The sequence below is a fragment of the Mus pahari genome, chromosome 8 (genome assembly GCF_900095145.1).
Source record: "Mus pahari chromosome 8, PAHARI_EIJ_v1.1, whole genome shotgun sequence".
In the NCBI taxonomy this organism is placed as follows: domain Eukaryota; kingdom Metazoa; phylum Chordata; class Mammalia; order Rodentia; family Muridae; genus Mus; species Mus pahari.
The window spans coordinates 20,232,667-20,247,886 of NC_034597.1; the positions used below are offsets into that span (position 1 = coordinate 20,232,667).

The following is a 15,220-nucleotide window of genomic DNA, read 5'->3' on the forward strand; positions in this document are numbered from 1 at the left end:
GTAATGAATTACCTCAACTTTGTAATTGTTTGTCTTCCTCACCTCCCTCTGCTTACCTCACATCTGCCATGCCCTTCCCCTTCCCACCAAACACATACTCTAGACCTTGTGACTAAACCCTGGGGCAGCTTCCATTAAAGGCTGGGGCTTTGAAATGTGTATTTATAGAAGGTTGCTCCAATGTTCTTATAAACTCTGAAATTGTGATATCTCTGTTTTTGGTAAGCTATCGCTGTCACAAGATTTTTCTAAAGGGAATTTGACCCCAAAAGAATTAAGAATCCTTCCTAAAAACAATTGTTTTCCAACCTTATTATAGCAGAGATAGAAAAGATAGAAAAGATTATATATATATATATATATATATATATATATATATATATATATATATATATATATATGCGCACAATGATAAATAAAATAAAATTGAGGTGGAGAGTTACCTAGGAAAACATGTGTTAGTGGTCTCTAACTGCTACAAGAGTTTGCCCACATATGCATGCACACGCATGTACACAGATGCACACATACTCACACTCAAAGCAAGGAATCTAACCTTGAATATAGAATGCATTCCTTCAATTCTCATTGACGTTAAGGGTGACATAATACAGCACAGCAATGCTAAACTAAAAATAATGCTAATAAGGATGAACATTTATGTTAGAAGATGTAGGGCACTGGCAAAGTGGGTATGAGGAAATGTATCCAAAATACAGTAATCCTACTGTTTCTGAGGCTCTTGTTATCATATTTATTTTATCGTAGAGGCATGGATGAATGATTTAGTGTTACTTTGATGAGTTGAGGGGAAAATTATATGTTTTATTTTAATGTAATTTACTAGTACTAGGTTGATATAATTGTAGCATTTCTCCATCTGATACAACTGCATCTAACCATTTTAGAAGGAGCAATTTCTCTTATCATTGCTGTTTCTAAAATTATAGAAGTAAAATATATTACATATAGCTATCTACCTTGGCACTGCTGGAAGTATATTATAGTGGGGTATTATAGTATTCCTGTTGGAACAGAAACAATGTGAGATGTTCGCATAGCACACCAGACACACTCTACTGAACCCTGTGCACAATGTGTGGGTACTTTATAAAATGTACGGGTATCTATTATAACAAAGACTAATAATGCGATTAATGGTATTGAATGTTGGCATCATTCTACAGAATCATGGTATATAAATCTGTAAATTATGAATATTGAGACTTAGAATTTGTGTGGTCAATTAGCATGTTGCTTTATTACTCTATTGAGTACTATGGTGCAATTAGTGTATCATCGAATGTTTAATACTGGGTGGAAAAGATCTCACACTAGAGGTTAGAGCAGAGGAAGTTCTCCCAGTATCAAAGATGGGAAAGGATCGAGTTACTGATTATAATGATTTTCAAGGTTTAGCGATGTAACGATGAATTAACTGTGTCACAGCTCATGGTTCTGTTTCTGGGAAATAAGACCAGCCATGCTGAGGATATCTCCAGTATAGACTGGTGGGGTCTGGATTCCCACTTTGGCTGTCACTGCTTAGATCACAGGTGACTTCAACGTGGTAGACACATTGTTCTTTCAGATGTAGGGCACTGGCCAAGTGAGTATGAGGAAATGAATGCAAAATACAGTAATCCTACTGTTTCTGAGGCTCTTGTGGGTGGTGTTGATGCACTAGAGAGTGGTCACACAGAAGTCTATGTGAAAACAGTATATGGAAGCTTGATTCTGGAGCCAGCAAGCTAGACAGCACAGTAGAGTATATGTCCGAGATTAAGTGTGCTTGCCTGAGTTTTGACAACATTTGGTTTGTAAAGAGTGACATGGCAAGAGCTTACCTGGTCGTAATGTAGATGGAACACAAGCTCTTGAATCTATTCTTCTGGCTTCAGATTTCTGAATTTGTCCATTACTGCCTGTCTGACTTGGCCTGGTAGTATAAATATCTCCCAGCCTTACACCTGTTGTCTGCAGCATCCAGCTTCTCATAGTTGGCACCTACACTCAGNCCCCTACCCTCTGCATCTGTGGCGATACTGTTCCACAGTTCACACCACAGGCACACCCTTCCCAACTTCTCATAGTTGGCACCTACACTCAGCCCCCTACCCTCTGCATCTGTGGCGATACTGTTCCACAGTTCACACCACAGGGACACCCTTCCCATCTCTCTACTTGCTGACTTCCTTAAAGTTTGATTACGAGTCTGCTCTGATTTCAACATTCTTCTCTGAACTCAGAGTGCAGTGGTGAAATACAGACTGGATTCCTGCTCTCCTTACTATGCCTGCATTTTCCTTGGGAGAGCAATCCCCTAATAACTCTCATGGGGGGAAAAATCAAGTGGGGAAGGTAAAAATGCTTTTTATAAAAGGAGGGCAGGGAAGGCCACCTACGATGGTAAGACAGGAAGTGGGTGAAGGAATGAGGCATATAGGTATCCGGGGGTGAAATGGTACCTTGGACAAAGAATGACAACTGCAAATGTCCTGACTGAAGTTATACCTGCCCTGCATATTTGAGGAGAAGGGGGAGCATTCTATTCTGCTCAATTACAAAGAAAGGGAAATAGGATGAGGTCAGAGAAGGGGTAGGGCATAAGGTAGAACTGGGTAGGGCTTTGTAAGTCATAGATAACTAAATTCCTTTACTATCTTATTACATTTTCCTAAGTGCATTTAAAAACTTCAGCACACCTAGTTTGTGTTCTATTGCCTTGCAGTGCATATAATGCTACATAATATTGACCTACAGTGTGCTATTACAGTGCTGGCCAATTGCCTGGCTTCAAATTCCAGCCGTGTGAACTCTGAACATTTTATCGTCTAGCGCCTCCATTGTCCTGTCTGTAAAATGGCGACAATAGCTAAATCTGCTTTGGTTTAACTTGTGGACCACAGGAGTTAAGAAAGGTAGTTTCAATAGCATCAGTGCGGTAGAGTCAGACCTCAGGATGCATCACAGACTAGGTTTGCCACAGTTGAGAATAGTTTCCTTTTTACTATATATAGTGTTCTATGAGCAGGAGGTAAGGTTGGCAAAATTCTTCAAAGCAGCAGGAGAGCTGAAAACTCTTCCAGAGACTAATGCAAAGGAAATATAAAGCCAGACTACAGGCTGCGTGTCTTCTAGGGTGTCTCTGATGAGGGGGTGTTTAAGTGGAGCTCAAATAGATATGACAGAACAGCCACTGTGACCATCATGGTCACAGAAGGAAGAGAAGGTGTAATGGGCCTGAGCAAGGATCAGACCCAGCATCATCGAGGCCCAGAGGATTCCCGAGCAGCAGGACCAGTCAGGGATGGAGCAGAGTGGTCCAAGGTGGCTTTAGGATGCTGGGCAAAGGCCAGAGCTGAGATCTTACAGGGCCATGGATTAGTAGATCTCCAATATGACTTCAAGTAGCATCCCCTAGCATTTTAAATATTGCAAATGTCTGGGCTCTCTCCCTCAATAGTCAAGACTCTGGAGTGATACCAAGTGGTTCTAGGACAGGGTGCTTCAGTTAGTCTGTGTGGCACTGTCGTCACATGGAACAAGCATATGTAATGAACATCTGTGTAGAAACATTGCTTTTATTGACTGTCTAGAGAATGGGTGTGGATTGGCTTACACTGTAAGTACACAAGGATGCAGCCTGAGCCAGGCCATGCTGGGGGACTTAATAACGACCACAGCCTCGGCCAGGGTTTGAGTTAAGGCACAGTTGGATCTGGTGTATGGAGGGCAGAGGTTCTGAAACCCACAGAATTATGCCTTAGTAGGCACAGTCTAGTCAGTGGTAAGAACATGTTAGGTAAAAATCGATTGAGAGTTGTCTTTGCGATATGGTAGGCTGGAGAAAGTTACTTACTGGCAAAGCTGATAAAAGTAATGGTCGTTTGCTTGACAGTGCCTTTGGAGCAGACAGTGGGAGGGGACTCCTGGGCACCAGACCATGATAACCCACAATGCCACAAGGCATAGTGTGACTCAACTCTGCTATCTTTAGATCACAGCAAAGAGCAATTCCACTCTGCTATTTAGCTGTATCAGGAGTGTAATTATAAACACATATTCTGTATTATCAGTACCAAATTGTGTATGCTGTGATATAGTTGGCTTCTTTCTGCCAGTTCCTTGGAATTATAGTGGAGTATTATGGGCCATAAGGTACTGCTTTTGTTAAAGTTACATTATCATTGCCTAGTATCAAATATAATGTGTTTTTATTTGTCTGAGTGGCAGGAGCATTTATTCATTTCTTAGTGCATAGAAGTGAACTATATGGATAGCCACCTTTCTATGGCCCCAGGGTGGCTACCCTTTTAACAGGTGAAAATATTGTTATATTGAGACCAGAGCTGGGGGCAAAGTCAGTCACTTTAAGGAGCATATCAATGTGTTGTCATTATTCCCACCAACCATGGGACTATTTTAGAAAGAGGTGAGACTGGTAACATTGGCTATGTTGTTGCTGCTGTTCTGAAAGTTTAAGGGGTCTCCAGATGGCTCAGAGATAGTCGTGCTGTAGAGGCAGAGCAGGGTTTTTTTCCTTTAGCTAGGTGAGAAGGTTATTCCACCTTATTTGGTTACTATGATCCAGTGAATGTGTTTTCTTCAGTTCGGGAGCCAACATATTTCAGAGATGGTTATGGGTCTGGGTAGTTTCACGTCCTGTAATATCTCAGATCTGGTTTCACCTCTTATTTATGGGCAAAGACAGAAGCCAACTGCTGAAGAAATAAGCTTTGGAGTCTTTCATGGTCATTCTTCATTTCCTCCAAGCCTTTTCAGAAGAATTTCCTGGGATTTATGACTTCTTTATTTCTGCCCTTAAATAGTTCAGGACTTGACTATTAAGAGAGCTTGTGTTCTCCACCAAAGTATGATTCCTATTGAAGTCTAATTCAACAAACCCTGGGTTGTATATAATGAAGTCTTCCCAATGTAGAGAATAGCCTGAGTTAATTCTGTAAATATTTTTAGGATTTGAGTGGAACATCTAAACAATTGTTAACTATTTGTCTAGATTCTGCTTTGGGGGCACAATTCTCTGCCAACACCATCCTGGGCTCTGGAATAGGTGACTTTCTCCAGCCATGTTTGTTTGTTTGTTTGTTCTTTTATTTTTTTAGACCATGTTCTCAGCCTACAAAATGATAAATGCCAAACAAGGTGATTATGATTTTAATATACTTTATTTAAAAAGTACACAGTTTTAAATTGTTTTCCATGGTTTTCAAGCAGAAGGACACTGCCTACCCAGTACAGCCCCATTTCTGATGAAGGGTGATCATGTGGCAAATTCACATTTGCATGACTGGCAAAGTAAAAAGATAACTTTTTTTGTCAATGTACCTGTTAGAGTTTCTATCACGCACAGTTTAAAATCATGAGATGCTGATGACTGGGCTATGCTTATGTCTCCTATGTCGCACCATAGTTGGGTTCACAGTTTATCCATGATTTATAGCATGCCAAAAGAACATCCCATTAGTTGGTGTCACCTTGAGAAGAGACTCGAAACCAGGGGTAGCAGCAGCAAGGCCGCCTGGGCCTGAAGACTCGACGCACCCCCACACTCTCTTGCATTCTCCTGTGGGGAAAGCAGGGGCTGGTTAGAACAGAAGTGGCTTCCAGAAGGATAGGAAAGCAGGGGCTGGTTAGAACAGATGTGGCTTCCAGAATGGTAGAAGCTTTGTAGTTTTCATACTGATGACGTCACAGTCTTCTGACTCAGCGATGAAAGAACACGGATTTGGCTAAGTTCCACCAGGCTAGAGATCCAAATATCTAACTACAGTTGTTAATGCACAAAATACTTAATCACTCTTTGAATTATTTTTAATTTTTTTTTTTTTTGATGTGTGTCAGGGCTGTGACTGTGAGTCCAGAAGAGAGCACCTGATCAATTGGAGACACAGCAACTGTAACCCACCAGAAGGTGCATCTGATCAGTTGGAGACACAGCAACTGTAACGCACCAGAAGGTGGTGCACAGGTGCTGGCAACCACACTGTGGGGCTTTGCAAGAGCAGTATATGCTCTTAATCCCGAAGCCACATCCCCCAGGCCATGGTGGTTCTCAACCCTCCTAATGCTGGGACCCTTTAATACAGTTTGTCTTCTTGCAGTGACCCTCAACCATAAAATTATTGTCATTGCTATTGTTATGAATTGTAATGTAAGTATTTTTGGAGATAGAGGTTTGCCAAAGGGGTCGTGACCTATAGCCCAGGGAGTATTGATGTAGAGCATTCAAGAGACAAAGGGTTATTGGTGCAGGAGTTTGCTGTGACCCCATAAAAGCACAGTAGTTCCTAGTTGGAGAGGAATTAAGTGATGGAAAGATCTGAGAGGCACAGTCAGTATAGAAGCTTTTCCAACCATCTTTCTTTTTATTTGGGGGAGAGAGAGAGAGACCTGTTTTGGAAATATCGTTTTATGTGTTCCTTTCTCTTAAATGCATCTAGACATGCTGCTAGCTCCACTATTTTCCTATTCTCTTTTGGCTGTTTTCTTTTTAATGGGCATTTATTTTCTCAACCGTTGTTTATATTTTGCCAAGAGCTTCTAGATGTATGTCTCTACCATTCCATGAGATTTGCCTATGTCTCAGGTGATGGGAAAGGGACCCAGAGGAAGAATGAAAAGCTTGAGACTGACCAGTTTTGCCTATGAATTAGAGCTAGGCATTTCTACCTTTTGTTACTTTAATATCCTTGGGCTAATACTAATAAGTATCCTTTGAACTTCTTTCAAGTTGCTACTGGCTTTGTTATATTTTTCCTAGGTAGGTCAAACCATTTAAAACAGTTAAATGGGGCTGTTTTCTTCCATAATTTCTAGCCTTAGACAACATGGCATCTAATTTCTAGACTATTCATGAGGCTGCTATTTTGGCATGTAAGGCTAATCTATATATGATTTTCTTGACGGTTTCCTTATAAAATTACTTTCTGGTTATACTGACCCCTATCTCATTAATCTAAAAAAAAAGAAAAAGTAACAATTTTATTAACCTTATATTCAATTACAAACAAACAAACAAACAAAAAAAAAAAAAAAAACAAAAACCCCATATCTTGTTAACTCTAGTAGCTTTTATTTTAGTTACCTAGTTGTCCAAGCATGCAGCTCCTGACAGCTAATCACAAGTTTGGCCTTGAACTTTGTTCCCTTCCTGCCTTCCAGGTTCTGCAGTATAGGTGTAGCGACCACACTGAGCTCAATTCCTGATTCTAATTCAAATGGTTTATATTTGCCTCGTGACATTTGGCAAGGTTCACTGAAATACTAAAAATGTTTTTTCACCATATATATAATATATGCAACATGTTGCTATCAGTTTCCCTTTTGAGTATAGAAATTAAAATTCTTAACAAACTGTAATTTATTATAGATAAAATACTGACAGTGCTTATTATCGGTAGTATGCTGGCTTTTAACATCTTATAAGCCAGACAGCTTATAACACATTATAATTATGTGTTATTTGAACATGCACAGACATGAAGAAGGCTGAGGTGACATTTTTTAACAGTAGGCATTACATCTCTCTATAGTTATGGAAGTAGGCAAGCTTTCTATTTTGTGTAGTGGTAGAAGTGGAGTTCATTTATAACCTTATTTTTCTTGGTTTTAAAATGGTGTCACTGCAGAATGTATGCACAATCACCTTTATTAGGAATGGGTTTAACTCTGCACTCATCATCATAGGTGTTACAAGGAAGGGGTTTGGATGCCTACACACCTCTCAGGACACAAATGAGTACAGGCCAACAGGTTTATAGATGACAATATATTGAAGTGTTAAAAGCTGGACAGCCCTTATTATTGCTTATTATTCAGCTCCATTGGAGGTGACCATGTGATACTAAAATTGTCACTTTTTTAAATGTGAATTTCTTATAAACAAAGGCTATCTGAAATAAGCAGTGGGAATTCACTTTATCTTCCATTTAAGATAAATAAACTATGATAGATCTTCCTTGTGCATGATAAAATTGCAACACATCTAAAGTAAGAAAGACAGAAAAAGATTTAAAAAATTATATATGGACACCAAAGGAAACAATTTTAAGCAGAGATGAAATAAGGCACAGATGGGCCGAGTATCCAGAACCACTAGCTGCCATGGATCCCCCCCCTTTTTTGTTTGTTTGTTTGTTTGTTTGTTTCCTGAAAGGAATTCTTTTCTCTTGAGTCAAGGTTTTAGCTGCAGTTCTTGGTTACTATGAGTAACCATTGTGAATCTGATGGGAAAAGAAAATGGCAATGGTTCTCAGACTTGCCTCAGGATGGAAGCCGTGGCAGGATTCTGGACGTCGTCTGATCTTCTGGGCCTTTAACCGTTCACACTTAAGGGATTCATTATGTTGACTGTAGTTAAGGCGTGCTTCCGACAATGACTTCTCTCATTCTGAATTTCCAGGGTCAAAACTTGGCACTAAAGTAGCTTAACCACTTCCCTCTGGATACAGGTAAAGGATGGAACCTTCCCCTGTGACATGTCTCCCTCCAGTTGACTTATAGTTGCTCCCCCCTTTACCAGTGGCAGCCATAGAGGCTGGACCCCCACACAAAAGGATATACCTGATTTCAATGGGTGCCATGGTTATTGGAGCCACGGACTCACAGAGACAGCTACCGTCCACCACCACCATGAACAGATTGCTACTCGGGATTTGCTGGATGACAAAGGACCTGTGGGAACAAGAGGTAACGAGATGGGGAGAGGTCACTTACCATCTGTCTTCAATCCCAGGTTACAGTTCATCCTCGTAGGGAACTCACAGCTCAGAAGCTCAGGATAGCTGGTGACATTGCATCCATAAATAGGAACACCAAACAGTGAATTCAGTCAATCCTAGCTCAGCTCATTTTCTCCACCCTCATATAGCTTAGGATCCTTTGCCTAGGGAATGATATTTCCCCCAGTGAGTGGATTTTTCCATCCCAAATAACATATTCAAGATGAAGAAATGCCCATAGACCAATTTGATCTGGACAGCTGTGCACTGAGATTCTCTTCCCGGATGATTCCAGATTGTGTTCACTTGACAATTAAAACAAACCACTCTACCATCTCTCAAATGAAAAGATGTCTGAGAGCATTTCCCTCCTGTGTGGGAACAACACTAATGTTTTATGGAACCAGGCTCAGAGATAACCTTCCCAGGAAGTTCCCCTTTTTCAATGAGGTGCTTTAATGGAAAGTACTAAGCTGGAATAAGAAAACAACAGCGGTATTCACTTGAAGTTAGTACTACTCATTTAGATGAGACTGGGACTTTTGCCTCAGTTTTCGAAATTTACTCTTTTCATATCTAACTTTATTCCCTAGATCGCAGAACTCTCACAATGAAACTCAAGCAGGCCATTTCCTGCTTCTCTACAAAAGCCTTTTAGTTTGGTAATAGAATGTCCAGAGCCGGAAGCATCTTACTCGGCTCTTGGTTTTCTTCTGGAAGGAGTTATTCCTTTCCTTTCCCCAAAGACTGCTGTGTGCCGATGAGATTCGAGACAGTTCATCCCCTACATCCATCCCTCACCGCTTTGTTCTTTAGATGCCCAGAAAAGAGGAGAATGTTTCCAGTGAAACTGATGCTAGACATTGAAGAGGTTCTAGAATGCATGTTAACTTCAGAACTAAGATTGTATAACACCTCCAAACATTGGTATCTGTCAGTACAACCAGGCCAACTGTGGTAAGTTTGTTGGCATCACCATCTTTGTCCTGCCATGATCTGAAGAAGCTTTATAGATGTTAAAGATCTTGGTAAGTGCTTGTTCTTGGAAGTCTAGAGCATTGGGAGTGTGCCAAGATTTGGGATGAGGGATTATCATAGTCTATCTTAGTCCTTTAATAGACATTCTCCTTAACATTGTCTTGATCTTAACATTCTTTTAAGTATTAGAGATACTCTCTGGGAATAAGCTCAGAAGAGGCCCAACTCCTACTAATACCAAAGCTAAGATCACATCAGAAACCTTGCTTTGTTAAATGTCTCCACTAAGGTATTTGGAAAATGTATTTACTTATTATTTTGTTTAGTTAGGTGACCTCAAAAGTTGATGTAACTTCCTCCATTGTGGAATATGTCATTCAGGGTGACTTGAATCTGTTTTTGGGCCATGGACATTAATATTTGGCTTAGAATAAATTACCTCCTCATTTTTTATTAAAGCAGGCATATTATATTATGTCAACAATTTTGGTGCCTGAAATGGACTCCCAGAGAGTATCTACTTTTGCCAGTCACTTGGATTGTAGTCATGCATTAGCATGGACTGTCTGTGTCCCAAATCTTAGCCCGAGATGACTCCTCAAACGAATATTGGAGAGTCCTTTCTGAGGCCAGCATCTTGGTTTTGATTGATAAGTCATGTTCTTAGTTTATTATGTTTGGATGTCTACTGATAAAACATTTGTTGGAACTTCTGTATATTATTGGTTGGCTTTTGTTTTTCTACATGACTCCTCTATTATTTATATTTGTAGTTTCATCTGTCTTTTCTCAATCATTAAGATTTCCTCCTTTTGGTAGAGAATTATAATGTGTACTTGTTCCCTCTGTCCTGAAAAGATACATTTAAGAAAGTGACTGGATTTTGTGGCTATGCAAGGGACCTCAGGATACACAGTGGTGTCAAGTTTCCCATATCACTTTATTCCTGAGTCAGAAGAACTACATACTATTGGATCATCCAGGAGGACCCACATAGGAGGTTTTGAGCTCTGTCACCTTCCACAGACATAAGAATAAACCCAAACATCTTCAAAATCGTTTTAATAAAATATATAATCTTAAGTTTGTTAATAGTAGATTAAGTAGTATTCATCAAAGTTAATGTCTAACAAAGCATAACGTAGACTTCCTAGTCTGTGTACCACAGCACTTCAGTTTTATACTATATAAAATTGCTGCAACTATATTTTTCTATGCTTGCAGACTTGAAAATTGCATTATAAGAACTTAAATATGATTAAGGACTGCTAACTAAAAGTAGGACAGAAAATAAATGACTTTGAGAAGAAAATGAGACATGTTTTGTATAAGACCAGCAGAACATTAGCAAAATACAAAGGGAAAGTTTTATTCTAAAACTATCTATTTCCAAAGCTAGAGAGAAGGACAGAGCACCCAGTCAAGGGTGTGGTGGTCTGTGACATGTCTGAGAGCATAAAGGGTTTTGGCAAAGCCATGGGCCTTAGGGGCTCATAGGATTTTTCTAGGGACTGAAGTGATGTACGAGGCACAGTGATGTACATCTGATGATTTATCAGCATTAGATGACAGTTTCCCTAGAGCACGGCTCTGCTCCTTATAGGAGATGGAATGGCTACATAGAGATGTCTTGAGGGCTTGTCTACATGATTATGATGGTAATCGTGTAAGAAAAGAAAGAATGTTTAAATATTAGCAAAGAAGAGCTGATATCGAAAATCTAGAAGAGGTGGACCAACAAAGCAAAGAACACAGCAACTCACACTTCAGCTATGGTGGCAAAAGGCAAGTACCAATCACAGCAGTATGTCAGAGTCCGAGCTGCAGGAGAATTCTATGGCACATGCAAGCATGAGATTGGTGAGGCCAGTGGGGAAGAAACTGCTTTGTTGTCAATAAGGATCTGCCCAGTAGCCACAGACACCGTCTTAGCTTAACTAGTACCTGAACCCATGATCCCATCAGAAGCCTTGAGTCACTGTGTGCCTCAATAGATGGAAGACTGCCTGCCATTCAGTTTTAGAATGATGGGTACCATAGATAGGAGCTCAAAATCCTCCTGCTATCTTCCATACAGAAACTAGGGAAGCCTCCACTTGTGCTTTCCTACACAGGGTACTAACTGGTTTCTGTAGCTTTAATCAAGCAGGTAAGGATGTTATAATCCCCAATATTAGCTATCTCCTAATGGAGCCTCGGTAGTCCCTCACTTAGTATATAACCACGGTCCACAGGTACCAGTGCTATAGATGACAGTGAGGCACGAGCTCATTCCATCTCATTCTGGGTATAGGTAGCACAGACCCAATCATCTCTCATATTTTTCTTTTTTTAGAGTCTTGGAAAAGGTCTCAGTCTATGATAGTTGGCACTACAATACTTGGCATCTCTTTCACTGAGAGACCGAAGAACAGACCTTTCCAGATCCCACTCTACAGAGATGTGGCAGCTATCGCCACAAGCCCTCCTCCAGCACCAAGTCAAGCTTCCAAAACTGCTGCAGGCAAGGCTAGGCCACGGAGATAGACAATGCTGAGATCACCCCGAACTGGAGGAATCCCACAGCATACTTTTCATCTTTCTTATCACCAGATCTAAATCCTCCGAAACTCATAAAAGCTGCTGAATAAAACGGGTAAGAAAAACCAGTTATAAAAACTGTTTTCAACACAGAGAACAACAGAGATCAACACAAATATACTATTATGACACATTCAAAGGAGGACAAAACTTATCCATCAATGGATAGGAGCAATGGAGTGGTAGCCATACAAGACTTAGAGATGTATATTAGGGGTAATCTTCCAGTGATTATGCAGAATCTAATAAATAAATATTATCGTTTGAGTCACATTCCTTTGAAGCAAGGCAGGAGTAAGTTTATTAAATATTATTTTATGTATACTGATGATCCCAAGTAGAAATCCTAAGGAAGGCTAATCTCAGTTCTTCTTAATCTATTCCAAAAGATGAGATGGAAGGAATTCTGTCATAATCTTTATCAGACCACTATTATACCCAAATAAGAAAAAATATACAAAATATAAACTGCTATCAGTGATGAAAACAAATGCTAAGTTTCTCAATAAAAAACCAGCAAACCAAATTCTCTAGCTCATCAAAATGTCAAATACCATGGCTCAGAAAATCATCCTAGAGATTTATAGATGATGAAATATATTTAGATTAATAAATGTGGTATAAGGTACCAGCAAAAAACATATCATAACAGAAGCATAAAAATCAATAAATATATTAATCATATTAAAGACTCAAAAACAGGCAAAAGAAGGACATAGCTAAGTTACTAAGATTTTGGTTGCAAACCAATGTATGTATGTTGATATGTATGTTGGTATGTATGTGTGTGTATGTATGTATGTTGGTATGTATGCATCTATCTATCTATCTATCTATCTATCCACAGTAGTGGCTGCTCTCAAGGCTGGTAGCAAAGATCCTTTTTTGCAGTGAGCAGGGGAAACTTTCTACTTGTCAAAACTATGAAAGTTAGTGGCTGAGTACACAGCTCTAAGGAACACATCAGTATTAATTCCCAAGGCACCAGGAACATTAGAGAAAAGGGAGTAAAAAAAGAATAAATGACAGAAGACATAGAAGAATGCTGTGACATGCTGCCTTTAGGACAGGATGACATGGTTGTTGTGTTCATGAGTTCAGTGCAAGATCAATCCACTCAAAATTTCAGCATGGAGGAGGGAGGGGTTCATGAGGTCCCACTCCTGGATGAAGGCTACTGTGACTGGGAGATGGAGAGTCAGTCAGTTTCCTTTACTGTATTGCAACTGGAAAGGTTTTCCATGCTCCAGAGGACAATCCTGCATCTATGTAGCTATGTGTACACAAAAAGCACTAATGGGATATAGTAGAATTTGAAAAGAAGGAAAAGGAAGAGGAGAAGAAGATATGAAGTTGAAGTTGAAAGGGCATGTTATGGTAGCATCTGGGGCAAGTTGGAGAAAAGAAACGAAATGCTGTACATAATCAGAGCACATTGGAAGAAGTTTTCAAAATGTAAAAATATTTTTAAAAAATAAAATACATGAAGGAAAAAACAAATTAATAATCTCGCATATATGCAAAGCTAGAATCATCAAAATATCTGATTTTTAAGATGATAGTAAACAGAGACTAGGTAGATGATTCATCAAAGCATTTACTGCTCTTGCAGAGGACTCAAGTTCACAACCATCAGTAGCTCCAGTGCCAGGGGATCTAACAACCTCTTCTGGCTTCTAGGGGCACCTACACTCATGTGTAAAGCTCCCATGACACATACGTATGATTAGGATAATAAAATATGATCCAACAATAAGCAAAAGAACTAAATAGATATTCATTCCTCAAAAGAAATCTTACAAGGGTCCAATAAGTGCATGGAAATATGCTCAGTCTCATTCATTTGTAAAATGTAAACCCAAACAACAGTACACTGAGATGTACCTCAGTAGTAGATGGCTAAACATATATGCATGTAGTGCTGGCCTTGATGTCCAGGAAGGAATGATAAAAGCAAATGAAAACCATTGTGAGGATTCATTATGTCCCATTTAGAATGGGTATTATAACAACAACAACAAGAAGAAGAAGACAGTCCAATGAATGCTGTGAAAAGGGAACACTTATATACTGTTGGAGAGAATCATTATTGCCGCCCTAGAAAGCAATATAGCACTTTCTCAAAAAACAAAACAAAACAACAACAAAAACCCTAAATATAAAACCATCATATATTCAACATTCTAAATCTGCATACATATTCCAATAATGGAATCATTATACTAAAATACTTTTGCAGTTAATTCAGTTGTTAAGACATAGAATCAAAGTAGATGCCCTTTAGATGAATGGATAAAGAAAGCAGTATACATTGAAAATAGAATATCAGTGACTAGCAAGATGGTTTGCTGGGTAAAGTACTTGCTAAGCAAGCACAATGACTTGATCCCAGCACCCACATAAAGGCAAACCATAATAGTGTGGCTCCCCAATCTTTGATGGGTAGGGACACAGGACCATCACAGGGGCTCCTTGGGCAGCCAACCCTTCTGAAACACTGATAGTGGAAGACATCTAACTTCTAGCTCTAGCTTGCACACATTGATATAAACATCTGCACAGACACATAAGCACACATACCACATATACACAGGAAAACTAGCATGGAACGTTAAGCAGCTGCAAAGTGGAACTGTGTCACCTGTAACAACACTGATAGAACTGGAGGCTGTTATAATACATGAACTAAGGCAAAATACAATACCACATGGTCTCCATTTTTGGAAAGTAAGTCAGGCTTGTAGAAGACAGAATGGAATAGTGGTCACTAAAGACAGGAATGTATAAAGGGCTGAAGGGAAGGAAGGAGGTATTCACAGTGTGCCACTATATGATGAAGCAATCTACATGCTTCAAAATGCTAGGAGTGTTACATTTCCAGCATTCACCATGATTAATGGCTGAAGAGATGGAAATGC

General features: G+C 39.5%; 1 protein-coding gene across 2 annotated transcripts in view; it reads right to left on the reverse strand.

Annotated features, from left to right (window-relative positions):
* Positions 1-5,170: 5,170 nt before the first annotated feature.
* Cacna2d3 (calcium voltage-gated channel auxiliary subunit alpha2delta 3) overlaps positions 5,171-15,220 on the reverse strand; it is an 807,286-nt gene continuing 797,236 nt past the window's right edge. The window contains exons 36-38 of one of the 2 annotated variants that reach the window (XM_021202917.2): positions 8,585-8,697; positions 8,286-8,368; positions 5,171-5,587 (exon numbers count right to left, since the gene is read on the reverse strand). In XM_021202917.2, coding sequence (XP_021058576.1) covers positions 5,495-5,587; positions 8,286-8,368; positions 8,585-8,697 — 289 coding nt within the window. In that variant the 3' untranslated portion in view covers positions 5,171-5,494. The remainder of the gene's footprint in view (positions 5,588-8,285; positions 8,369-8,584; positions 8,698-15,220) is intronic. The other variant, XM_029541665.1, reaches the window with a different exon arrangement.